Genomic DNA, 27,279 nt, shown 5'->3' on the forward strand with positions numbered 1-27,279 from the left:
CAGGTCTGCTGCATCTAAAAAGGCTAACGATTTCTTAGGCAGAGAGAGACCCAAAGGTCTAATCAAAGTCAACTGACTTGAGGTCCTGGTTTAAAACCCCCAGGGTCAGTTGATATGAGCTCCATCAGAGCCACCTGGGCTCAGGTGTGAAGTCAGGTTATAGGTGGGTTCAGAGGTACTTGAAAGGGAAAGGCGAGGATCACACTTGTTCCTGGTTGGAAACGGCCTGGGACACCATCCTCAAATGTGTGGGACCTAAACAGCATTCTGCAGCTGCCTGCAACTGGCCCTCAGCAAATTTTCACATGTGAAATCATGAACATCTAAAGGAAAGCAAGAATTACAGGTACCAAAGGGAAAAAGCTGAGATTCAGTCATATTTTTAGAACCTTCATTTTGAAACAACTATCTTTACGGTTAATGTTATAAAATAAAGGACACGAGAACAATATAGCCTGTTCCCAGAGAAAGAAAAATAAGTTTTTAGAGACTGAGTTTCTGATGATTGCTACCAAGAAAAATGTTGTTTATAATGAAGCAAACTGCAAATAAAATTCAATAGGAAACTCCTGTTGATATATTTTATCATCATCATATTTCATGATCTGTAGTTAAGAAGTTTCAACTCCGAATAAGATACGCTCTTACACACACAAGTCAACATATTAACACACCCAAGCCAGCTATGAACTGAGGTGACGTGAGCTGTGAAATAAAGATCGAAAGTTCTTGTTCTCTTTGAAAGGGGCAGGAGTTTCTGGCTGGTGGTGCAGCTGGACTTTGGGAACTCACAGAAAAGCTTGCGGGCTTATTAGCAAGACTGTATCAATGCACCGGATTTTCCTAGGATTAACGACATACATTTTCCTAAATTAGAGGTGTGTCTGGTTCATTTGCAAAGCTGCAGTCACACTGGGTCTGTGTACTTACTTGTATACATCATTTTCAATAGGCAGCAGGTCGTAACTCATAGCCTGAAAAGTCAGTTCATGAAGGACGGGGGAACTGGGGTCGAAACCGCGGTCCAGGATCAGGAGCTGGGAGCGTGCCTTGTCTGGGCCCTGAAGGAAGGACACAGGGAACGGTGTCACGAGCCGCCCCATACAACTCCCGCTTCTCCGACTAGCATAGCTACCCTTCCTGTAAAACGTGGCAGCAGGATGTAAACTCTGACTCAAACAGCACTAAGTCCATTTACTGCTGGACAAGGACACCAGCACACACCATGTGAGCATCCAATGTGTCTATTTCATAATGAGAGCCCTTTGCCGCAGATCCAAAACTGTGGCTGGGGTCTAAAGTGAGCTTAGGAAGGGGAGCACCACCTAGGTTCGGCTATAAAAAGGGCGACCCAGCATCCAGCCGGCCTGGGCCTGAGGGGGTCCCCAGAACCTGGGGCTGTCAGTTTTTAAATCAAGATAGTGACGGGATGGAGTTCTGTGTCTTGATCGCAGTGGTGGTTACGTGTATCTGCACACGTGATAAAATCGCACGGAACTGCACACGTGTGCGTGCACGCACACACCCGAGCACGCGTACTAACTAGTGAAATCTGAATAAGGTCTGGAGATTGCAGCAATGTCAATTTTCTGGTTTTGATACTGCTCCACTGAGGGGGTCCCAGGAGGCAGGGCTGTGGGTGCTAACACTGGGGAAGTCCCTGCAAACAGAAACAAGTCGGTAGCTCAGCGACACTGAACAGAATCTGCACCGCCGGCCCAAGGGCTCGAGCGTTTCCCTGGAGCTCACTGTGCAGGGACCAGGGCGCTCACACATGCCCTGTGAGCAAAGGAAGCCAGCTGTGCCCAGGCTGCCACATGGACACCGTGGTCGCTTGGTGAGACAGGCACGCGGGCCAAGTAAGACTCACCTCCCCCATTGTCGGGTCATCGGCTTTGTATGCGTCGAGCTTGTCCTGGATTAGCTGAGCCAGCAAAGCATTGTCCTTGTATTCCCTGACAAAGGAAGGGGGGACAGAGGGTGAAGGCCCTGCCACAGTCGATGACACTGTCTGCCCTCAGGGAGGAAGGCAGGACAGTGCGGGGAGGGTCCAGCGGGACACCAGCTTCACCTGTATTGTTCTTTTACGAAGAGAAGATACTCACATGAGATGTATAATTTAAAAGGACAAATAAAATACTTAGCTCGGTGCCTGGAACATAAATGATTTTCTAGTTCCCTTTAAAAAACCCCAACTATCCAAATGGAAACAGAGGTAGTCTTTCCAAGCAGCTCCAGATAAACGACCACACTTCAGCAGAGGGGTCCTAACCATCCATCCTTTTCCCATGATCAGGCTGTCTTGAGTCTGACCCACCGGACCCCCACTTCCCTCAATTCAAATTCCCTCGGACCCTGTTTTGTTTCGTTGGAAGTGACGTTTCTGCCAGCAGAGCCGGAAAGATACAAGTGAGAACCTCTGCACCTTCCGCCTTGCCTGAGCTGGGTAGCACTTCTTGGGCTCCTCCTGGCGACGTTTATCCGGTGGCTGCTGCCTGCCACCTGGCCACGCTCAGCGCAAAAGCAGCTCTGCTCCCAGCCCTATCCCTCCAACGAGTGAACCCCAAGACCCCATCTCTGATCTCCCACCAGGCTTCTGTCGGTGAGGACCCTAACGGAGGGGGGCGCTGTCCCGTGGGCGCACATCCCTGCGGACAATGAGGTGACGAGCATCCGTGCGCTTCCTGCCGTGCCTCCCGCCCTTCGGGCTTCTCCTTGCGGGACTGGGGCTCCCACTCATGCTCCCAGCTTCACACTCGCTGTGCAGAACCCCCCGGCGGCTACCCAGCGATAACCACCGAAGGGCAGGATCCCAAACTTGGCATCCAAGGCCTCCAGAGATGGCTTCACCTTGCCCCACTGCCCACACAGACGCCGCGCTAGACTACCAACCCTCCCCGAACGTCCCCTTTGTCGTCCAACGCCGTGCCTTTGCTCAACGCAACCGTGCACACAAAACGGCCCCTGCTCATCGGTCTACTGAAGCCCGAACCTGTCCTCTGGGACTGAGCTCACATGCCACCTCTGCTCTGAAGCTGGGCTTGCTCCCCTCAGCTCGCAGGGCCCTCTCCCTGCTCTGGATGCCCAAGCCTATGGCCTGCACTGTCCTCAGGCATTGGTCTCATAGGCCTACATGGAACGTGTGCACATCCTACCTGCCCCCCCCCCGCCCCGGATCAGGGGTTTCTAAGGGCAGGGGCTGTGTCTTGAGGTTAAGTCCGCCTGCCTAGCACTTAGCACACAGCAGGGAAGTGATAAGTGAGTGACCTCATCAAATCTGAGAAATGTGTCCTTTGGAGAATTATTGTCCTTGCATTTCATCTGACTCTGAAACATCTTTTGCAAGGTGGGTATTTGATTTTTAAGGTCAGGAAGAGATGAAAAATTGTAGGAAACCTGGATTGTAGTTACAGGGGGTTCACATTTAGCTATTCACTAACTGAATATATGTATTTCATGCCCTTTTCTGTATGTATTGGTATATTCCACAATAAAATTTAGAAAAGAGCAAAAACACTGGAAAAAATAATTATAAATGAAGACGCTCAAACCTTGACCCTCTGGAGACAGCCGCAAGAGGAATGGCAAGGCCAGAGGCAGTTCCCTGCTCGGGGACACGTGGCGGGGCCACCGAAGGCGGACTGGCGAGCGGACTTACCCCCGATACCGCACGGCCGGGTACTCCTTCAGGGTGGCGCACAGAGTTGCGATCTGCTCCGCCAGGCGCTCCAGGATCGGATTCTTCATCTGAGCCTTGTGGGGACTGTAGAAGCTTTGGAAAGAGTCAGCAGAGTCCAAGGAATACACCTGAGACGGGGAAGAAATACATACATTTCCAGAACGGTGAGCCGTCAGAGTTTTTCCCAAGCTGGCAGTGAGGCTGGGTGTCTCAGATTTTCCTTTCTTCTACAGCCACGGCTGGGGTGTCTGCTGGCTGCCAGGCACTGTGCTAACCATTTGCAACTGTTAGTGACCAAACCATCACTGCCCTCAAGGAGCGGGCAATCTTGCGGCAAGAGGCAGACAACAAACATAATGAAAAGTAAATTTTACGGTATTTGAGAAATGGGTACGTGTATGAGAACGTAAGAAGCAGGGAAAGAATGCCCACAGGATGGACAGGGAGGACACGAGGCCTCCTTGAGGAGGGGATGTTTGAGCCAGCGCTTGAAGGAGGTGCAGCGTTTCTCCCCAGGAGGGGGCTCCCTGAGGGACCGGCTGGTGCCAAGGCCCTGAGGCAGGCGTGTGCCTGTGTCTGATCAACAGTGAGGAGCCCAGGAGGAGAGCAGGGGAGGAGGTCTTGGCACACCACACGGGCCGTTCATTGTAAGTTTGAATAAATAAGGGACAGGCTAGAAATGGTGCCGTGACTGTAGCAAATAAAGGAGCTCTGTATGGATTTAATAATTTCCTATCCTTATAGTATGTTCTAAATTTTTTTTGGAGGGTTCTAGAAGACTAAACTTCCCTCTTAAACTACGAGGCTACCAGCTATCAGTGTTCTCTCAGAATCTCTATGAGGTAAACTACCCTGATCTGGAAAACCTGAGGTTTTAAAAAAAGGTTATTACGTTTCAAAAATATACGAAATATAATATGGTTGAATATGCTAAAGTTGGATTTTGTTCAATCCAGGTGGTGACAGGGCTCACACAGAGGAAAAAAATTCCTGCCCTCAAGCTGAGATTAAGCTTTAGGCCAAGTGAGAGGGCAAAGAGACTGTCTTTTTAAAATAGTCACACTCCATTTTTTCCATCTCTTCTTACCCAAGAATTGGTCACTCTCTGGTGTCTAGAAGCTGATCTATAAAGACCCAAAATGCCACAATCATCTCTTACCTCTACGAAATGCAAAGAAGTTGTGTTATTTTTTGTTTCTTTGCAAGGAGGAGGCATTTTAACAAATCTTAAAACACTAAGGTATAAATTTTGTATGTTCTCTCATGATCAGCTTCACCTTTACTGGTTTAGCGACTTCGTTTTTTTCCAAGAGGAGAGGTTTTGGCACTTGAAGCGTTAACAGCTCATGATGAAGGCTCTACCATCTGTTCCTTCGGCACATGACAAGCTGAGGTTATCTCCACGTAAAAACAGTCTCCTTTGCAGCAAACTGGTGTGGTCTGATCCCTTCCCCTCCCCTCCTCCCAAGCTCTTTCTGGATTGGCTACTTTTCGCTTATTCAAGGAGTCAGCCAATAGGAGTGAACAACGTGAGTGAGGATGAAATGAACACTAAGAAGGGCAGGATGGCTGCAGAAAGTCAGGAAGACCTGGAGACTAACAGGAGGGCACCTTGGGCAGACCCCTAAGGACTACTGTTGCCATTACATAAACGTCCACTCACAACACGTCATTCAGCCATCCCCTCCCCCACCCTCTTTATTGCACCCCTGCCGCACCCTCTCGCACGTGGCCGGAGTTCCCGAGAGAATAGCCAGGATGTGGCTTTTCTATGCCCTCCCCCACGCAGCCTCACCTGGGATTCATATGGGAGAAATGCAATGTTGATTTCCGTCAGAGTTCTGATGACTTTGGCTGCTCGAGATTTTACCAGCTCGTTAAACAGGGCGTCTGGACAAGCTGCCAGGATGACAAAGACAGGTTTTCCTGCCCATTTTCTGGTTCATTTCAACATTCGCACCCGTCCGGGGAATTCTTTATATTTCATTAGGATTTTAAAAAGGTAAATAGAAAGTTCATCCTACCCGACAACCTACTACCTCCAGGGTATAAAAGGAATACAAAACCACCTACAAGGCCCTCCTCAATGTATAACAAAGAAACAAATGACAATAAAGACTGAGATACTGAGAGCTAATAAAAACTATTTTCGGACATTAAAAAGAGGAAGAAAAAGAACCAAGAGAGATCAAGAAGGGATCAGGAAAAGGCCTGTAATATAAACAAACACCGCACATCTGAGATACTTATGAAAAATAAAATAAGTAAAGAAAAATAAAATCGTTGGGGAATGTGATGCAGACATTTGCCCAGGCCCTCTAAGGAACTCAGCCGCACGGGAGTCCCACTTGGTGCTGGAACCACGATTTCTCATGACTCTTCCGGGCCAAACAGATCGTTTCAGGTCCCCAGAAATGTGTCATTGGTTTATCACTACTAATGCCATCTGCCTGCTTTCTTTGCCACCCGTCTTCAAAGAGCATAAAATCATTCTTTGCAAGAACCTTCTCCCATCTGCTCAGTGGTGACTTTTGTGGGGTTTTCCCCAGAGAACACAGGTGAACTGTTATTATTGTGCTCTCTGCACTAGGTTCCATGCACAAAACTCCACAGAGCAAGAAAACAGATTCTAGGACAAAGATACAGTTCTACCTGATACAAATACCACCAGATCACAGTGTCTTTGTAGTTGAAAAGTAGATGGAAACACACTGCAGTTTATAGTGATACCTGGAAGTCTGTACAATGAAACACCAAGGCTGGCATCGGAAAATTCTTCTCAGCATTAAACACGCTAGACCTTAGAAGAGGAGCTATTTTTTCAATCAGGAAGGGACTGCACCACCTAGTAGGTTTGTTATTTGTGGGCGTTTATTTTTTATCTCTGATGCAATTTGTCTTCTGAAGAGGAAATAAAAGATCAGGACAGAAGTGGGAACAACCCATTTCTTCCCTGTCGGCCTGGCTTGGTTGGGGTCAGTGTGGCCGTGCAGGAAGGCCGGGGCGGCAGCCGACAGCTGTACTCACAGTCAGTGAAGAAGACGTGCGCAGCCCGGTACTTGGCAGTTGGTGGGTCCTTAAAGTCGCTGATGAGCGAGTGGACAGACTGTGGAGAGGGAAAAAAAAGGGAACTGAATCCGATTCTAGAAGAAAATGGAACCTACATCTGAACGGAGTCAAATCCAGGCTGGCTTCAAGCTACATGCACAAAATAGCAAGGGATTTCTGATGTATAATTCTAACGTATGTTCGGCCATAACTGAGTTCTGAGGATTTAAGGTTAGGACTGTTTCAGAGTTCAGAAGAACAAAAGCCTCCCTAAGCTCATTCCAGAATGACAGCGTCCATTCTTTGGAGCCACCATAACTTGGGTTCCTAAGAAGAGACCCACAAAAGAGGCAAGTGGTCAGAAACCTACCAGGAGATTCATTGCCATGAGGTTCTGGCAATTTAGTTGCATCTGCAGAAACTCACACATAAGCCAGTTTTCAAAAACGAAAAGAAAACATGAAAACTGGGGGGAATTTACATAGATTAAGACATCTAAGACAACTAGCAACCAAACGCAAGAAGGTGGGCCTCGCTTAGATACTGATTTGAACCAACCCCCCAAAATGATAAAAGAGAGGTAAATTTGAACCCTAACTGGATATTGATGAAATAAATCTAGGAATTCCTTGGTGGTCCGGTTGTTAGGACTCTTGAGCTTCTACTGCAGGGGACCCAGGTTCAAACCCTGGTCGGGGGAACTAAGTCCCGCAAGCCGCGTGGCGAGGCCAAAAGAAAGAAATCTGAAAGCATAAAATAACCCAAGTTCTGGAGGCGGATCACTAGATAAAGTGATCTCCTGCCTAGAAAGCGAACACAAGGGGGAATCGAGATTGGTCCAGCCTGGCTTTTGGCAGAAAGCTTAACGAAGGTACTCTTCCCCCCTCACCGCACCCCGCCTTCCCCGTCGGTGGACCGCATGCTTAAACAGAGCAGTGCGTTAAATGCGCGCTTAACCCAGAACCGTCAGTCACGGCGCCACCCAGACACCGAGCCAGCGCGTGTAACCTCAGCCAAAGCTCTCCTGGGCAGGGTTTACCTTCTCAGAGGGAGTGATGAGATACACAGCTTCCAGGCTGGGGAGAGGCTCTCGGCGCTTGTTGATGTCTTCCACAACTAGACAACAAGACAGCGGCCCACGGTAAACAAGAAAACAGAACTGGTGACCATACAACTAGAAGCCATAGAGAGAGGCCACCTTCAGACTGGGGCAATAACAATCTACGGTGGGGGGAGGAGAGACTCAAGGCCCCTTCCCCAGCGTTACCGCGTTCCTCTGTCTCACGAGGCTCAGGTGGTAGAAAACCTGAAACCTTATCCCACTAAATACTTCCTATTTCCCATTTCAGTTTCAGTCAATTCCCTGATCTAGTCTTTTGCCTCCTCCTTCAGTTTTTTCTTATCTGTCCTAGATAATCCCAATTCCTTTAGAATTTCCATGTTGGGTTGGTTTTTCAACAATTAGATCGTTTTACCATTTTCCTTTGTATATCAAATGAAGACATTCCAAACATACCTTCTGTATAATACTGTTCCTCTCAATAGTTCAAAGACTAAACGTCAAATTTTGTTAAGGCAAACCATGGGTGTTTGGTTTGCTGGTTTGTGTTACAGTAGGTCAGCTACTTCATCTGCTGGGGAAAGAAGACCTAAGTCATCATCTCACTAGTCACCTGATAAAGCTTAGGATGCATCACCTACGCTACCCTGTCCCCTGGTACGGAGCGAGCAGGAAATCGTACAGTGCCATTCCTCCTATGCAGGTGATGTAAGCAAATAAAAGCATCCCTTTAGAAGTATCCCTTGTAACATTTCCAAGACTTGCCACCCCAAACCATGTTCAAATCAATACCAAAATCTCTCAACCATCTACTTTATCAGGGGTTGTAGATTTTTGAATTTCATAGGCCAATCATACTTCCCCCCACCAAATATTTGGGGGTGGTTAACACAGGCTTGCTGACTTTTAAATTTTGCCAAGTAAGGACGTTAAAAACAAAACTTCTGGGATAGGGAAGAGTCTGTGGGCAGGAGGGGAGAGCTGAACCCTCATCTACCACAGGAAGTCAACAGATAATGTCTAACATGATGAATCAAGTGATAGTCCTATAAGCACTTACTTAGAAATATCAAAAAGATAACCAGAAGGGCCTTCCCTGGTGGCGCAGCGGTTGAGAATCCGCCTGCCGATGCAGGAGACACGGGTTCGTGCCCCGGTCCGGAAAGATCCCACGTGCCGCGGAGCGGCTGAGCCCGTGAGCCATGGCCGCTGAGCCTGCACGTCTGGAGCCTGTGCTCCGCAACGGGAGAGGCCACAACGGTGAGAGGCCCGCGTACCGCAAAAAAAAAAAAAAAAAAAAAAAAGATAACCAGAAGAGAAAGCAGAGTGGCTGCCTCTGGGGTGATGGATCCTAGGGGATGGGGGAGGAAGAAGGAGGGCAGGACGGTGCTGCTTCCTTGTTAGAAGCTCATTAGCTACATTTGGCTTTTTTCCTATATTTGCATTTTTTGCCTTGATAGAGGAAAAAAAAAAAGTTTTAAAAATTCAGTGAGGAAAATAACTTCGTAAGCTCAAAACAGGGACAAGTCTGGTCTTGGATCACTGAATGACATAAAGTCACACCAAAAATTATGTGCTCCTATTTACAGGACTATGCTTTTGGTGATAGATAAACTAGATTTGGAAATATGCTTTTTTTTTCTTTTTTTTTTGTTTTCTTTTTTAACTTAAAAAAATTTTTTTTGTGGAAGTGTGTTTTAAAAAATGATGAAATCACCAACCTTTAAATTACATTCATCTAGCTTAATGAAAACCTCAACCCTCCTTGCTCTTCCTCCCGTAATTGTGGTATGGTAGTAATTTTGACAAAGACCAGCAGTAGTCTGTGGGCCACATACCATATAAAAGGTCTCTCCAGGGGAAAAACTGGGAGCTGCATTGCAACAGGTATGTTCCACCCAAAGTTTTTTAGGAGGAAAAACAAAGGTTAACTTCCTTGTTTGCAATAATACCTCAAAACAGACTGCTTTTCCATCAGTGCTGTTTCACAGATTAAAATACATGATCTCTCCTGAAAGGGGCTCCTAAGTAAGACTTGAGCTGCACACAAATGTGAAAAAGAGCTGGGGACAGCAGCCAGGAGGTCTGTGTCTTAGTCTCAGGTGTGGCACTGGCCAGTGACCTTGAGCAGGTGATTTAACTTATTTCAAAAACCTATTACTGTAGGGCTTCCCTGGTGGCGCGGTGGTTGAGAGTCCGCCTGCCGATGCAGGGGACACGGGTTCGTGCCCCGGTCTGGGAAGATCCCACATGCCGCGGAGCGGCTGGGCCCGTGAGCCATGGCCGCTGCGCCTGCGCGTCCGGAGCCTGTGCCCCGCAGCGGGAGAGGCCACAACAGTGAGAGGCCCGCGTACCGCAAAAAACAAACAAAAAACCCCCTATTACTGTGAAATTCTAAAGCACATTCCAAAGAATGAATTAAACATAAATATACAAATAATTATAAAGCAAATGCTGCACCAGCACCACCCCAGTCAGGCAACAGAACCCATCAGCACTGCAGAAGTGCCCTCCTCCACCCTCCCTCATCACAATTTCCTCCTTTCCCCCCAAAGAGAACCACCATGGTGAGGTGAACGGTGATCACTTCTCTTTGTGCTTGTTTAAGACTCACTTGTCCCTGCATTTCAAAGGAGGAGAGCTTAGCTCTGCCTCTTTTTGAACATCATGTAAATTAAAGCGTATTGTTAAGGGTGTACCTTGCTTCATTGGCTCCACATTGTTTATCAGATTCATTTACATTTTGGAGTGAGCCAGCTGTCAGAGTTCCTTCCTCTCCTTTGCTGTATATCAGTAGTATTCTGCTGTGTGACTAGCCCACGATTTATTTCACCATCCTAGTCCTGGTGGACGTTTTGGTTGCTCCCACTTTGGGGCTACTACGAGTGATGCCCTGTGAGCATCCCGGGCGCACACACCTGGGTTATCCAGGACACACATCTAACTGCAGATGTGCTGGCTCATAGGATCTGCATGGCTCAACTCTCCTAGACCCTGCCAAGTGCTTTTCAAAGCAGCTGTACCAACTGACATGTGTCAGATCGGAGTTCCCATTTTTCTATATCCTGTCACTTGGCATTATCATATTTTAAATACTCCAACCTGAGTGCACGGCAGTATCTCTGGTTTTAATTGCATTCCCCTGACCACTACTGAGGGGGCCGATTTTTCACGTATCTATTGGCCATTTGGGTTTCTTCCTTTGTTAAGTGCCTGTTTAATTCTTTTGTCCATTTTTTCCCGTCGGGTGGCCTCTGCCTTTTTCTTTTTTCTCGATCGAGCCTTCCTTTGGCATCTTTTCACAGATACTTAATGGGCATCTAACCCTGGACTGGATGTGGGGGACGCGGTGATGAACAGGAAAGCCTGGGGTCTCTCGCAGGAACTTACGGTCCTACCACCCAGGTTGTTGGAGGATCTAAAGTCAAGCAAGATAGGGGCTTCCCTGGTGATCGGGTGGTTAAGAATCCACCTTCCGATGCAGGGTACATGGGTTCGATCCCTGGTCAGGGAACTAAGATCCCACATGCCGTGGGACAACTGAGCCTGCGCCCCACATGCCACAACAAAGACTCGACCTCCAAAAAAAAAAAAAAAAAAAAGAATGTGGTTTCATGAATAAAAATTATATATAAAAAAAATAAAGTCAAGCAAAATAATAACAGACAGGGAGGAGAAAGCCCAGCCCGAGAGGAGGCTGAGCGCCGCGGGAGGGTGGATGGAAGGCCGCTCACTTGTTATCCCCTCGGTCATGATGTCCGTCATCTTACAGCAGGAGGAAAGCATCCTCATGCTCAGCTGATCCACCACCAGCACCTGGAAACAAAGGGAACACTTTACAGCCTGACGGGCACCTGCTACGATTATCTCCTGCGCTGACCCAGTCTCAGACTTCAGAAAGCGCCTAGAAACGCAGAATTCGGAGTTTTCAATGCTTCCGGCGGGGCCAGAAGTTTGCCGAGAGACATGCTAGCTTTTATTTCCCCACCAAACCTCAGCTTCTAGGAGAGTTTGCTCTCACTGATGTGACTTAATATTTTAAACTTTAAAAAATTAACGTTTTTTTCCATGCTAAAGAAAATACTCATAAAAATGCAAAAAAAAAAAAAGAAAGAAAAGAAAAATAAAAAATTCATCTACAGCATCCACACTCGGAGAAATCCGTATTAGAGGGTATTTTTTTTTAGGGCGTAAACGTTTTCTTAATGGGAGAATGAACACTAGCGCCACATTTATGGGGTGGAAGGAGAGGACTTCGTTGCAGACCTCATCAGCATGGACCAGCACACGTGTCATCCTGGGAGCAAACTCTGTCTCAGTTCAGACGGGAGGAATAAGAACGTGCCGTCCTGGTCTAAAAGCTTCATACCTGTAATTCTTCAGCCAACCTTTCCTATCTCCATTCGGCCCACAGTGGAGAGAGAGAGCTAAAACAAAGCTATTTCTCCTATCCTTCTCCAAAGATAGAAACCCAGGTAACAGGTGCTGGGAAAACGTGGGCCCGAAAGCATCTTGCTGTAGCACGAGGGCCCATCAGTTTTCATTTTATGAGGCAGCTTCCTCAAGCTTAGTTTAACATTCACATGTCCCAAGTCCATTACTGACGGGAAGGGTAAGAGAGAAAGGCAGGCATAAGGAGTTCCCACCAGCTGGCCTCCTGCTCGGGGTATGAGGATGGATGCTTTGGCTAAAAACGTAATCTCACGAGGCCAGGGTGAGACTTCAAGAGCCTCCTGGTACCAATCAGCTCTGCTGTTCCCAGGCCCGGTGAACTTTACTACAGGAAAACTCGGGAGCAGGAACGGTTGGCATAAGCCCTTCAACGCCCACAGGGAAGTTCAAGTAAGACGGTGTGCTCTCCTGGCCACTGTAATGCCCGGCCCCAGACAACCAGATGCTCCTTCAAACACAGACTTCCTGGATGGAGGAAAGCACGTTTCCGACTTGCATCACCCACTGCCGGAACCGAGGCCATAATCAATTAGACTGACTTAAATACTTGTTTCAGGTACATGGCAGTTTCCAGCATTGCTCTCAATGTTAAATGAATACACAAACTTAGTTGTTTTGTCTTATGTAGCTACAGGCAGACGGGATGGGCCAGATGAGGGCTTTTCGGACTGCTGTGTGGGCTCCATGGACATGCCTTAGGGCCACCAGAGGGGCAAGAAGGGTCCTCTCTTGTCTCCCATGGCAAGCAGAATAATTCTACCTTCTGCTTCATTCAGGTAAGATCTTGTTTGAATAAAAGAGTTCCACTTCTAGAATGCCTCACCAGGTGATCTTAAAGATAAGCTTTATGACCAAGAGATTTCCTAACCAGGATCGTATAAAATGGGAGGCACAGCAGATTACCTTTCTCTAGTCCAGAAGCTTTTGGTATCCTCTGGACACAGCAAAGGTCCTCATTTCCCGCCTATATGCCTCTCTCCAACTCTACTCCATTCTTGTTTTTCCCCATGAACTCACCTTTAAGGTCATTAATCGTGCTTTTCTACTTACCTTCCACTCTCCCTTCTTCTTTACCTTCTTTATCACATCATGCATGATCTCTAAAAAGGGAGAGAAAAAGGAAGGAAGGACAGAAGGCGGAAGGGAAGGGGAGAGGGAGGAAAGGAGAGAGGGAAGGAGGGGGGAGGTGGAAGAAAAAATCTAATGTAATTTCAGGGACTTCCAACCCCTGCCTATTAGATGAGGTCATTTTCCCTCCATAGGCTTTGTTCTCCTGAGTCACGCAATTCAACCAATCTGTCTACTGAGCCATATCAATCCACCATAAAGACAGTTCTCTTCCTGCTTCCTTAATTCAGTAGTTCTCAAACTTTGTAGTCTCAGGACTCCTTTATACTCTTAAATATTGAGGACCCCAAAGAGTGTTTGTGTATGTGGGCAAATATCTACTGACACTTCCTGTATTAGAAGTTAAACTGAGAAATTTTTAAAATATGTGTTAATTCAATTATAATAATAATAAACCCATTCTATGATAACATAGTTGTACTTCCTTAAAATGTTATTTATTATTTTTGTTTTTTTGGCTGCGTTGTGCAACTTTTGGGATCTCAGTTCCCTGACCAGGTATTGAACCTGGGCCATGGCAGTGAAAGTGCTGAGTCCTAACCACTGGACCACCAGGGAATTCCCAAAATGCTATTTATATTTTCCATAATAAAACAATTTTAGTGAGAATATTGGCATTGTTTTACATCTTTGCAACTCTCCTTAATGTCTGGCTTCATAGAAGACAGCTGGGTTCTGCTTCTTAAATAACCTGCTGTGAATCATATAGCACATGGAAAACTCCACTGTACGTTTGTGAGGGAATAAGAGTGAGAAGGCAGATAACATCTTAGTCTTATTATGAAGATAGTTTTGACCTCGAATTCCCAAAAGGGTCTGGGGTTTGAGAACCACTGACTTAAGATAAGTGGGTAAAATGCTATGACAATACCCCAGGGCACATGAGCCCCTGTCAAGCTCCAAAAACAGATGTGAAGAGCAGTTGTGATATCTTTCCAACCCTGAGCACATCTGTGGGATGCTCTCACCCAAAACCAACACTTTTGTAAGCCACAGTTTCTATAATGTCACACCACACACAAGTCTACCTGGTCACGGAGGATTCACAGCAAACAGTGCTCTGCTACGCTTTCTAAACCCAGATCATCCACAGGCCTGGAAGGACTCAAGGCTAAGAGCTGTCATTAGCAAGTATGCTTCAAACACTTTAGGTCCTTCTCCAGAGCACGATGGCTCCTGACTCTGCTTTTGACTATCTACAATAATCTGATGTGTCGTCAAAGTGTTCTAAAATTTTTAAGAGCTTCTTACCTGATTATTAAAAAAGTACACACTCACTGCAGTAAACTTGGAAAACACAGAAAAGTATAAAGAAGAAAATACCATGTATTACTTGTATACTTGAAAAAAAAAAAAAAAGAAAAATCACTTGTAATCCTGCCAACCCAAAATGCATAAGTAACGTTTTAGTTTACTTCCTACTCGCTTTTCCCATGAACTTTCACATAGCTAAGATCACGTGGCATATATAATTTCGTATTATGCTTTTTTTCAGTAAGAAAACTCGTTTCTCCATGTTAATAAAAATGCTTCCCAGGATCTTGAATGCCTGCATAATACTCCCTAGTTTAGTCAACAATTTTCCCAATAGCCATTTAGATTATTTCCCATGTTGCAGCGTGGTGAAAAACTGGGAACAAATATATCAAATAATGAGGCAGTGGTTAAGTCAATTAGGTTACGTTTGTGCAATGGATATTATGTACCCATTAGAAATAATGATGTGGAAAATACCCACTCATTCACTCAATACCACTGTTTGCCAGTCACTGGACCCAGCACCAGGGGTGAACAACAGCAGACATGGCACTGCTCCTTCGGAGCTTACACTCTAGTGACGGAAGCAGACGAAACGAAAGGGCATTCACGGCTTCTCACAAATGCTCTAAGGTAAATAAATAAGGGCTGTGGTAGAAAGGAAAAAACCCAGTGTGGAGAGCTACCTTTAAGAGGGGATCAGAAAAAAAAAAAAAAAGATGAAAAAAACCCAAAAAACAAAAGACAAACAAAAAAACAGGAAAAAAAAAAAAAAAAAAAGGTACTTCCCTGACAGTCCAGTGGTTAGGACTCCAGGCTTCCACTGCAGGGGGCACAGGTTCAATCCCTGGTTGGGGAACTAAGATCCCACGTGTGGTGGGCAAAAAAAAAGGGCGGGCGGGCTCAGGCACGGCCTCCCTGAGGAATACGCCAGCCACTCAAAGGCTGGGAAAGGAGTGTGGGGAGGCACAAAGGCTCGAGGTGGAAAAAGGAAAAAGAGCTTGACGGCTTCTTGGAACTGAAGCTGGTAGAAGCTGAGGCTGGAGGCCAGATGACAGGGGACCTTGACGGGAGTACGATTTTATCTGAAGGGCACCGGAAAGCCACCAAGGGTAGGGACGTCATCTGATGTGCTGTAGAGATGAGACTGGAGGGGGGCAAGGACTGAAGCAGGAGGACAGTCAGGACGCCTTCTCAAGGGCTCATCCACGGCTGGTGGCAGTGGACATGGCGAGAAGAGGGTGAATTTGATATCTCTTTGGACGTATAGCCAACAGGGCTAGCTGCTGAATTGGGTGTGGGGGAAAAGTAAAGAAAGGAAACAGGTAACTCCTAGCTTTTTGGCTTAAACAAAGAAATTGACGTAGAGACACAAAAGATTTAGAGGGAGGAAAGAACTGATCTGTAGGAGAATACCGAACATCCTTTTTTGATTAAAGACTGAGATGGCTAAGAGACGTCCGAGGGGAGATACAGGGAGGGTAGCTGGAGTTTGAAAGACTGACCTTTAGCTACAGTTTAAAATCTGGGCATTACTACCACAAAGAGGTAAGGTTGGAGAAAATCCCAAATGCTTGTAGGACCAGTAAGATGGGATGAAAACATGGTCTTTATTGACAAGCATTCTTGTGAAACAGTAAGGATGAAGCCAGTTTAAAATGGGTGATGAGGAAGACAGACTATCTAGACAACTTTTTCAAGAGGTTTTCCTATAAGGTAGCAGAGAAAAGTATAAAAGCTAGACAGTGTAGACAGAGAATGTGAAATCAAGGAAGGGTCTTTCTTTTTTCTTTTTTTTTAAATGAAAGCTTTTCTTCAGTTATTTTTACTTAATACCAATTCTTTTTTAAAAAATTTTATTTATTTTTAATTAATTTATTTTTAGCTGTGTTGGGTCTTTGTTGCTGTGCACGGGCTTTCTCTAGTTGTGGCAAGCGGGGGCTACTCTTCGTTGCAGTGCGTGGGCTTCTCATTGCGGTGGCTTCTCTTGCTGTGGAGCACAGGCTCTAGGCGCGCGGGCTTCAGTAGTTGTGGCTCGCGGGTTCCAGACCGCAGGCTCAGTAGCTGTGGTACACGGGCTTAGTTGCTACAAGTCATGCGGGATCTTCCCAGACCAGGGCTCAAACCCGTGTCTCTTGCATTGGCACGCAGATTCTTAACCACTGTGCCACCAGGGGAGTCCTTTGTTTTTTTAAGATGTGAGAAATTAGACTTTTTTTTTTTTTTTTGGTCACGCTGTGTGGCTTGTAGGATCTTTGTTCCCCAACCAGGGATACAACCGGGGCTCTGGCAGTGAGAGCATGGAGTCCTAACCACTGGACCACTGGGGGATTCCCAATTATAGCATTTTAAAAAAATGGTATTGGCGATAAACCAAAAGAAAGGGGGAGATTGATGATGCAGGAGAGAGGACGGATCATTCAAAGACTGAGGTCCCTGAGGAGGAGGAAGGGGCTGGGGTCTGAGACACAGGAAGAGAGCCTGACCTAGGATAGGAGGCAGGGCACCAGGTCCACCCTGTGGGGAGAGGCAGGGGACCAACGGTGGGCTGAAAGAGTGGTGGCAGAGGGGAGGGGCTTCCTCATTAGAAACGAAGTCACTGGCTCAGAGTAGGGACAGTGGTGCTGTATATGGAAGGTTTGAAGAAAGACGGTATCACACATCTTCCCAAAGATTGGGAAAATGGATATCCTTTTAGTTCCCTGACGTACAGCGATCAAAACTGCTTCCCTGCAGTGAAAGCGGTGTCTTAACCGAGGGATCACCAGGGAAGTCCTGAAAGACGATTTCCTACAGAGATGTTTTAGCATTTCTCGACAGTTTTAAGGGCTAATTTGAGGTCCATGTCCATAAATTTAAAGTAAAACCAGGCAGCTCAGTTGTGTGATTTTCTTTTTTCTTCCGCAGTAATGTTTGATTGCCCAGGTGTACGCCAGAAAGGAAAGAAAAGTTGGTTTCAACTAGGGTTAGTTTCCCCAGGTGAATACAACAGAGGGAGAAAATATTCAAAATACATAGCTCTGGGAAAAAGGTATGCTACAACTATTTTTTAAAGGATAGGGCTTCCCTGGTGGTGCAGTGGTTAAGAATCTGCCTGCCAATGCACGGGACACGGGTTCGAGCCCTGGTCCGGGAAGATCCCACACGCCACAGAGGAACTAAGCCCGTGCGCCACAACTACTGAGCCTGTGCTCTAGAGCCCGTGAGCCACAACTACTGAGCTCGCGTGCCACAGCTACTGAAGCCCATACACCTAGGGCCTGTGCTCCGCAACAAGAGAAGCCACCGCAATGAGAAGCCCGTGCACTGCAATGAAGAGTAGCCCCCACTCACCGCAACTAGAGAAAAGCCCTCACGCAGCAATGAAGACCCAACGCAGCCAAAAATAAATAAATAAACAAAATTTTTTTTAAAAAAGGATATATGCGTAGGAAAAAGTATCAAATTTTAATCAAAATGCTATTTTTGTGTGGTAAGATTATGATCAACCTTTTAAGTGCCAATTTGTGCCTTCCTGTGTCCTCCCAAGCTTTTGACATTGAGCATGTATCAGGTATTATAATAGGAAAAATGCTCTGAAGGTAATGTGTCAGTGAACATCTTTGGGCCCAGGGCTTTTCTTTGCGCATTTTATTCTGTTAGGAGAGCTCTCTGGGTACCGAGTGAATAGGCAAAGAGTATAAATATGCTGGCTGGGCTCTTGATGAATTCTGCTGAATTATTTTCCAAAAACACAATTCACACCGCCATCAGTACTCTGAGCGGCTCTCCAAAATAACATACTAACTGATAAAATAATACCTTGAGGTTTGTTTGCTAACAGGACAGTGGAAAAATGGTATATTTCACTGTCTTTCTCCTATTACCGAGGATGAACATGTTCCTTTTTTTTTTTTTTTTGCCACTACACACAATTAATCTAAATTCACTGACTTTAAATGCAAGTCACCTTTTGATAGGGGAAGACAGAGATATAATCAGAAAATCAAAACAAGGATCCCGAGTCCCAAAGACGGGGAATGCTGCTGCCGGCTCAAGCCTTCCTGCCTAGTGATTCCTGTTCCAAAATTCTCAGGGCCTGTATTTGTTGTGGGCATTGCTGTCAGCCAATTACAATCCTGCCCTACATTCTTCTAATCCAATACCGAAAAGGAAACAAGGATTAGAGCCCATTTGAGCACTAAGAACCAAGTAGGTTGGGCTACTTCCTCACAAATAAGCCCTGACAATCACATTTCAACTCCCTTATGAATCCTCTTTGTGTGGAGAGAAACAATAAAGCCTTCTGAGGCTGGTGCAGCCAGAGGATCTTATTTCTGCATTCCAAACCATGTATATCTACAGCCAAAATGTCCGCTCCACCACCACCTAGCCTGTGTATATGGGGCAGCTTCAGCTTCTCCATAATGGTGAGGACCAGAGCCCTGGTGGACTCTGCTTCCCTCATGGCCGAAAGGCAAGAAAGCCGATTCCTTTCTCAGCCACATCCTGGGTAACTCCCAAACTCAACAAATCCCTCCCAAGTCCTGAGAAACACAGCAGGTGGTCTAGATTATCTGGGACACCTTCAGATGCACCCAGTATACCAACTGGAGTCCCAAAGCGCAGGCTCTAGGGATAGCTGCAAACCCCTCCCCCGCCCCCGCCCCCTCGGGAGGCCCTACCCTTACCGCCCTGGCACCCATGACTGCCCTAGGCAGTGACACATGCCAGGGAACCTAAGCCCACGGCGCACCAAAACCTCTGAAATAGCATGACTGATACTAGATGGGCCGGAAGCTTGGGAGAAGTGGGAGCATCACCAAAGTCCTCAAAACCACAGGGGATTCCAATATCCTGTGCTCTGGAGTCCCAGAGCTCCATGCTGCCCTGACACATGCACCAGGAGTCTAGTGCCCAGACACCAGAATGAGAAGCGCCTCCACTCTGCTGAGGGATTTAAGGGAGTGTAAACTCAGGCCACAACTGCCCTCCTCTTGGACCGAAATTCTCTTTCACAGACCAGGGAATTTCTAGTTATTCCAGCTCAATAGTGGCAGTTCTTCTGAAAGGCACCCTCTTAAATAAACCCCATTTGTGTGAGGGTATAAGGCTAGTTACTCAGGCAAAGGTCACTCCCACCCTCAAGATTAAGAAAAAATGCCAAGGGAAGCACTGAAGTTAGATAGACCAGGGAAAAGCCAGGTTCAGGCATTTGTTAGCTGTGGGCCTTGAGCAAGTGTAAAACACTTTAGGCTTCAGTTTTCTCATCTGCAAAATAAAGATTATAATACTTTAATAACCAGTTGTGAAGGTTAACGAGACAATATGCCTGGTAAGGTGTCTGACACATACGAGGCACTAAATAAAAGGCACCCATTGTGATGTCACTATAAAAATATGTTATTCATACAGACAAGGAAATAAGAAAATTACAACACATCACTTCCACCAATCAAGATTTTTAATATAATGTAAAAATCCTATTAACAAGAAATACGTATTTAAAATACAGTTTTAAAATAATCACAAAAATATTTAGATATCAAACTCTACGGGTATTTAACCAAAAACTTCTAAACTTCTCTGACCCACAATAAACATGTGAATACTCTTTGGAATAACGGCACCAATGCGCCAATGTATATAAATCTTAAATGTAAATATAAAATTGAACAGAAGAACCCTTATACCACTTCTGAGGAGACAGAGAGTGACCTCTGTCTATCTCAGAAGAGATGCATTAATGCTGAGGCACAAGTCGGAGCCCCCAGAAAGGAAGATATTTCACGTCACAACACAGACACAGGACTGTATTTTTAAGTTGCTATTACTTAACATCGTTCTGAGAATTCACTTAGACCAGAAAAGAAAACGAGGTATGGTATCGGTAAGAAGGATGCAGTTATCTGCCTGCAGAAATCATGGGAATCAACTGAAAAACTATTAGAAACATTAAAACCTTTAGTGAGGTGGCAGATACAAAATAAACACACATACAAACCAAGAGGACTTTCACACGGCAACGGTAACCAGACTCTAGGAAGGCAGCTCCACTGTTTCCCAGTGCGAACGGGCCTGGGACTCCATGCCCCGTGGATTCTACTCTACACGCTGCTGGTAATTCTGCTCTGAAGCAACAGCAAGCCTGTTCCTCTTTCCCTGACGGCAATTCAGGTATCTGAGGACGGCAACCAGGCCTCTTTGAATGTCTTGCTCTGGGCTGAACATCCTCCTGGCTAATAAACAAATGTATCTCCCTAGGTGGAATAAGTAAAGGCTACACAAAACAGGAGGAAACGGTTCAAATACTTGAAAACAAGCCTTCTCAGTACTCTCAAGATCCTTCCCTTAGAAAGACCCATGTGCACAGAAACTACCAGCAACTAACTACAAACCACCTTAATTTTTTGCCTTATGATGTTTTTAAGAATACAGAAGTAGCACATTCTTGTTGAAAAATTAACAATAGAGAGCTGTATAGTTACAAAGTGAAATTTCCCTCCCTACCCTGACTCTCGAGGGGAAACCACCCCTCAGGGTTTAGGGGGCAGCCTTCCAGATCCTTTTCCATGCACATACAGGCAAGCGTGGGATTGTAAACACATAAACCCATGGCTCCTTGGCAGAGGCCTGGGGACGTAAAATAACTTTTAACGATTCTACTTCTTTGGTGCTTAAGAACACTTATATTGGAAAGAACTTTAGAGACCATCTCAGGCCAGAGTCTGGGTCACTCATTTTCGGATTGAGATGCTCCCGGAAAACACAGCCATCTGGAGCGGGCAAGGCCACCAACTGGTCACTCCAGAGTGAGCAGAAATAGGTCTCTGGATCCCCATCCCAACGCCCTTCGCACTACACATACTGTCTCTCAGACACCGGCACGGGCTGGGCTCTGCACTTGAACCTGGGTGTGCTTTTCTTTGTTATACTGCAACGGTCACCTTGACAAAGTAAAGCAAAATAACTCGGATGGGTTTTGGAGCCAGATGGTTAAGGTTCAAATCCCTGCTCCTCCACTTACCAGCGGTGACTTTGGACAAGTTATTAAATCTGTGTCACAGTTTCCCCACCTATAAAATGGGGATGGCCACACATGCCTCATAGAGTTACTGTGAGGGTTAAATGATTTGATGTGTGTAAAGCACTTAGTTCAGTCGTAGAATGGTACTTAGCACTGTTGGCTACCACCAGCGCCATCGGCGTCTATTTTAAAGGTATCTGACCTTCCTAATAAGGGAGAACCCGGTGATTTCTAATGGGTTTCTTATCGCCCCTCCATGGAGTTTGGGATGTGTCTCCCGTGCTCCCGTTTGTTTCTCTCCGTTCAACAATGATGACTTACTGAACGCCTGCTATGTGTCAGACGTCCTTCCGGGCACTGAGAAGACCACAATGAACAAGCTAAGCAAGATTCCTGCCCTTACGGTGTCTATACCTGATGTGGAGGGAAGAGACAGCCAATACACACAGGAGACAAAGAAGATCATTCTGGAGAGTGATAAGTGCTCCGAGGAAATTTTAAGGGTTAATGAACTAGAATGGGGCGGGGGGTATGGGAGAAGGTCCTCTGAGGAGGTGATGAGGAGGAACTAACCCAGTGAAGATCTGGGGGGAGAGTTCTCCAGGCATAGGAAGAGCTGGTGCGAAGTCCCCAAGTCAGGGTCAAGGATGGGACGGTCTAGGAACAGAGAGACTCAGCAAGCTCAGAAGAGGAGAGAGCGGCCCGGGCTGGTCTTCAAGGTAGCAACAACTGGCTGAGGACTCCACAAGTCACCCACTGTATTCGGTTCCTTGAACACTAAGCCTCATTCATTCACCTTCAACCATGACGACTCCCTCCCCGCCTCCCTGCACCCACCCTCCTGTCCCGTCTCTGGCATCTGGCATGAAACCACGATGCAGCAAATGCCCGCGGGATGAACGAAGGCCCTGAGTGGTACAGCTAAGCAGTGCTTGCTGGTAGTGAAACGGGCAGTTCTGTTCAAGGCCGAGTTCAAGGTGAGTGAGCTCCCACCCAGGAGCTCTCCTCAACCTCCCACACCCCCCTCCTGGGGCCACCACTCTCCTGACACCCACTCTCCGAGATTCAGAACCCCCAGTCGAAAAGTCTCAGAGACTCTTTCACAGGGATTGCTGCGGAGAGAGCTCTATCCTTGAGGAACATGACAGGTAAACTATGGCTATTCTGGCCAGTCCAAGTTCGCAAGCCAGAAGGATCTAGAAATGTTTTCCCCTTAACTCTGCTTATTCAAATTCAGTGAGGAGTGTGGTATTATGTGAAGGTACAGATACACATGCTCATATCCAAAGTTTCTGCTATCCTAGCATTTCTCTATATACTAATTTTTAACCAGTGTCTGAGATACCAACAGCCTTAGCCAAAATACTTTTAAAAGCTCTTATTAAAGAAAAAACTCAATCAATAATTTAGTCCCAATAAAGAAAAAGTACCCCCATATAGTAATTCAAGACTTACTACATAGGGCTTCCCTGGTGGCTCAGTGGTTGAGAATCCGCCTGCCGATGCAGGGGACACGGGTTCGAGCCCTGGTCCGGGAAGATCCCACATGCTGCGGAGCGGCCGGGCCCGTGAGCCATGGCCGCTGAGCCTGTGCGTCCGGAGCCTGTGCTCCGCAACGGGAGAGGCCACAACAGTGAGAGGCCCGCGTACCAAAAAAACAAAACAAAACAAAACCCCAAACATTTGGGCTTCCCTGGTGGTGCAGTGGTTGAGAATCCGCCTGCCGATTCAGGGGACACGGGTTCGTGCCCCGGTCCGGGAAGATCCCACATGCCATGCAGCGGCTGGGCCCGTGAGCCATGGCCACTGAGCCTGTGCTCCGCAACAGGAAAGGCCACAACAGTGAGAGGCCCGCATACCGCAAAAAAAAAAAAAAAAGACTTACTATATGGAATACATTGTCCTATACATTCTCCATGTATCCTCTCATTTAAAGCTCACAGCAACCCTCAGAGATTAACATTATAATCACTCCCACTTTACAAAGGAGGAAACTGAGGCCCAGAGAAGTGAAGTGTCTAGCAATTGCACAATAAAATGCCCATAACCACATGAAGCCTATGGAGTACTTTACTCCTCACGCAGTGCTGGTGGGAATGTGAAATGGTGCAGCCACTCTGGGGAAAAGTCTGACAATTCCTCAAACAGCTAAATGAAGAACTACCATATGATTCAGCACTTCCACTGCTAGGTATAAGCCCAAGAGAAATGACAACGCAGGTCTACATGAACACTTATACACGAATGTTTATAGCGGCATTACTCATAATAGCCAAAAAGTAGAAACAACCCACATGTCGATCAACGTGATGAATAAATAAATGTGGGCTATTCAGACAATGCAATATTAGCCATAAAAAGGAATGAAGTACTGAGACATGTAACAACATGGATGAATCCTTAAGATGCTGTCAAAGAAGCCAGTCGCCAAGGGCCACAGACTGTGTGATTCCACTTACATGGAATGTCCAGAATATGCAAATCTATAGAAGTAGAAAGTAGGTTAGGGGACTTCCCTGGTGGTGCAGTGGATACAACTCCACCCCCAATGCAGGGGACATGGGTTCGATCCCTGGTCTGGGAAGATCCCAAGTGCTGTAGAGCAGCTAAGCCCGTGCGCCACAACTCCTGAGCCTCTGCTCTAGAGCCCGTGAGCCGCAACTACTGAGCCCATGCACCACAACCGCTGAAGCCCACGTGCCTAGAGACCGTGCTCCGCAAAAGAGAAGCCGCCACAATGAGAAGCCCGCGCACTGCAACGAAGAGTAGCCCCTGCTTGCCGCCACTAGAGAAAGCCCACGCCCAGCAGCAAAGACCCAATGCAGCCAATAAGTAAATAAGTAAGTAAGTAAATAAATAAAAATAAAGTAGATTAGATTAGGGAACTTCCCTGGTGCTGCAGTGGATAAGACTCTGTGCTCCCAATGCTGGAGGCCCGGGTTCGATCCCTGGCCCCAACGAGCCCACATGCCACAACTTAGACCCAGTACAACCAAATGAATAAATAAATATATTTTTTAAAAAGAGTTCACACGCCACAACTAAGGAGCTGGTGAGCCACAACTAAAGAGCCCACCTGCCGCAACTAAGACCTGGTGCAACTAAACATAAATAAATATTTTTAAAAAGGGGGGGCATTAGTGGTTGCCTAAGCTGGGGTATGGGGGAGTTGGGAGTGATGTCTAAGGAGTATGGAGTTTCTTTTGGGGTAATGAAAGTGTTCAAAAATGGATTGTGATGATGGATGCACAATTCTGTGAATATACTAAAAGCCACTGAATTGTACACTTTAAATCACTGAATGGTATAATGTATGGATTATATCTCAAGGAAGCTGTTTTTAAAAAGTCATCAGAGAATTTTATATGAAAACTTGTAACTCAAATAACAAATGCAGTTTTGCTTAGTATGGAACTGTTCCATAGCATCTTCACCTGAAGACAGGTACTCTGGCTTACCCCTATAAAATATGTTATCTAAAATTATAGCTTAATATAGTTTTGTATCTAAACTGTATTTTGCAAACGTGAGAGAGACCAAAATAGAGACCTCAAATTGTCAGGCACCGGGCAAGAACAGGGTACCACTCCCTCTAAACTGCTGAATGACAATTGCTTAATCTGAGAATGTTCCAATGAAGTTTGCTTTTTTTTTGGGGGGGGGGGGGGAGAAGGGAGGAGGTCACAAGCGTTAGAATGCGTGGAGATGGGTAAACGATGGCTTGGTTGCGTTGCCCTGGTGAGCATGCCCAGACTTTGCATAAGACGCAAATGTCCAAAACTTGGACTGCTGCCAACAGCTGAGGGGAGTACGTGATAATAAATGCCTGCTATCTGAGAAACCAAAACTTAACCTCAGACCCATAAAGATGCTGTACAGTGTTACAGGAATGACAATTCACTTTCTCTTTCATGGGAAATCCTCATTTTCGATCTTCCTTTCTCCCTCTTTCATAAAATTTATGGTTAAAACGTTAAGGAGCTAGAAGCTCTCTAAAACAAAGCCTCCTGGTCCTTGGAACTTTGATTAGTAAAAAGAAAATCTCAACCTGGGGACAAACCGTAGAGGTAGGTTTCCGGTTGTACTTTAGATGCCACAGTCACTTCCCCTCGGCTCCAAAAGAGCTATTTTCTTCTTCCTAAGATTGCCTACAACATGGATAAAAGGAGCTGTGAAGTTACCAAATATACACAAATAGAAAAATCAATCAAAAATGGGATCCAGAACAATTCATCTCTTCTTCAAATCAATAGCTTAAAATAGTAAATACTATTTGGTTATATTAATATTTTGAAACAAAAAGACCAAAGACAAAAAAAAAAAAATGGTGAAGTGGCAGTTTATCTTCCAGGACAGAAAGCACCGTTTCTCATAAGCATTGTTGAATAAGACTTTTTTTTTTTAAAGAGTCTAGAACGACGACTATTTTTGTATAAGATAGTGATAAGCGTGCAGTTATTTGAGAAGCATTTTACATTTGAGAAACAGAGAGGGAGAGAGAGAGAGAGAAAAAAAGAAAACACACAGCCCTCATGCATTACCAACAGCAGCCGACCTCATCTGTTAATATTCCTCTTCAGCTGCCAGCTTGTACCTGTTTCTCCACAAAAACCTTGTCCTCTTCCTATACAGACGCCATGACAACTGCAGTAATTCCTCCTTGAACTGCAGAAATGGAGAATAGGTATCTATCTAGATCCTGGCAGGAACCCAAGATGTGGCCGGCATCTTAAATTGGTACATGTAGCACTGAATGGCTCCAAATCATATTTCTTGACTTAAATGGGAGTTTCCCTAAGGACTAAAGGGTTAGGGAAAATACACTTTGGAAAAAAGGGGAAAAGAGTGTCTCATAGAATTCCGGAAACCCAGAGCAGACAAAACACGGTCTAGTCTAGTGGTTCTCAAAGGGGAGTGCTTTTGCCCACCCCCGCAACCCCTGTCGGGGACAATCAGCAATGTCGGCAGGCGTTTTTTTTTTTTTTTTTTTTTTTTTGGTGGTACGCGGGCCTCTCACTGTTGCGGCCTCTCCCGCTGCGGAGCACAGGCTCCGGACGCGCAGGCTCAGCGGCCACGGCTCACGGGCCCAGCCACTCCGCGGCACGTGGGATCCTCCCGGACCGGGGCACGAACCCGCGTCCCCTGCATCGGCGGGCGGACTCTCAACCACTGCGCCACCAGGGAAGCCCTCGGCAGGCGTTTTTGATTGTCGTGACTGGAGGGTGCTATGGGCATCTAGTGCGGAGACGCCAGGCATGCTGCTGAACATCCTGCAACGTACAGGCTCACACAGCCCAAGATGTTAATAGTGCTGAGGCTGAGAAACCCTGATCTAGTCCATCTTATAAAGAAACTGAATCTCAGAGAGATCAAGTAACTTGTCCACGGGAGCGGTGGTAGAAATCACCTTACTTCCAAGGTCCAAGATTCTGACCAGCCCAAGCTGTTCTGCTCTAGGATTTAACTTGCTACATGTCTTCAGGTCTCAGATATTTAAAAACGTGTAATCTCACACAGCATGACAAGGCCACAAGCTCAAGCCCCCTCTGGAGGTGTGAATGCAGCCATTCAATAGGTGTCCAACTGACATAAGACAAAAGCCTCAGGGAAGCTTCCAGAAGGCAGGAAGTACTCCCCACACCCAAAGGG

General features: G+C 46.3%; 1 protein-coding gene across 2 annotated transcripts in view; it reads right to left on the minus strand.

The window, feature by feature from the left end:
- STXBP1 (syntaxin binding protein 1) overlaps window positions 1–27,279 on the minus strand; it is a 69,815-nt gene that overhangs the window by 23,221 nt on the left and 19,315 nt on the right. For both annotated transcript variants that reach the window (XM_059072597.2, XM_067040670.1), the window contains exons 2-9: window positions 13,290–13,339; window positions 11,522–11,603; window positions 7,767–7,843; window positions 6,707–6,785; window positions 5,475–5,578; window positions 3,659–3,807; window positions 1,871–1,955; window positions 931–1,061 (exon numbers count right to left, since the gene is read on the minus strand). In XM_059072597.2, coding sequence (XP_058928580.1) covers window positions 931–1,061; window positions 1,871–1,955; window positions 3,659–3,807; window positions 5,475–5,578; window positions 6,707–6,785; window positions 7,767–7,843; window positions 11,522–11,603; window positions 13,290–13,339 — 757 coding nt within the window. The remainder of the gene's footprint in view (window positions 1–930; window positions 1,062–1,870; window positions 1,956–3,658; window positions 3,808–5,474; window positions 5,579–6,706; window positions 6,786–7,766; window positions 7,844–11,521; window positions 11,604–13,289; window positions 13,340–27,279) is intronic.

The sequence above is a fragment of the Kogia breviceps genome, chromosome 8, assembly GCF_026419965.1.
Source record: "Kogia breviceps isolate mKogBre1 chromosome 8, mKogBre1 haplotype 1, whole genome shotgun sequence".
Lineage (NCBI taxonomy): Eukaryota > Metazoa > Chordata > Mammalia > Artiodactyla > Physeteridae > Kogia > Kogia breviceps.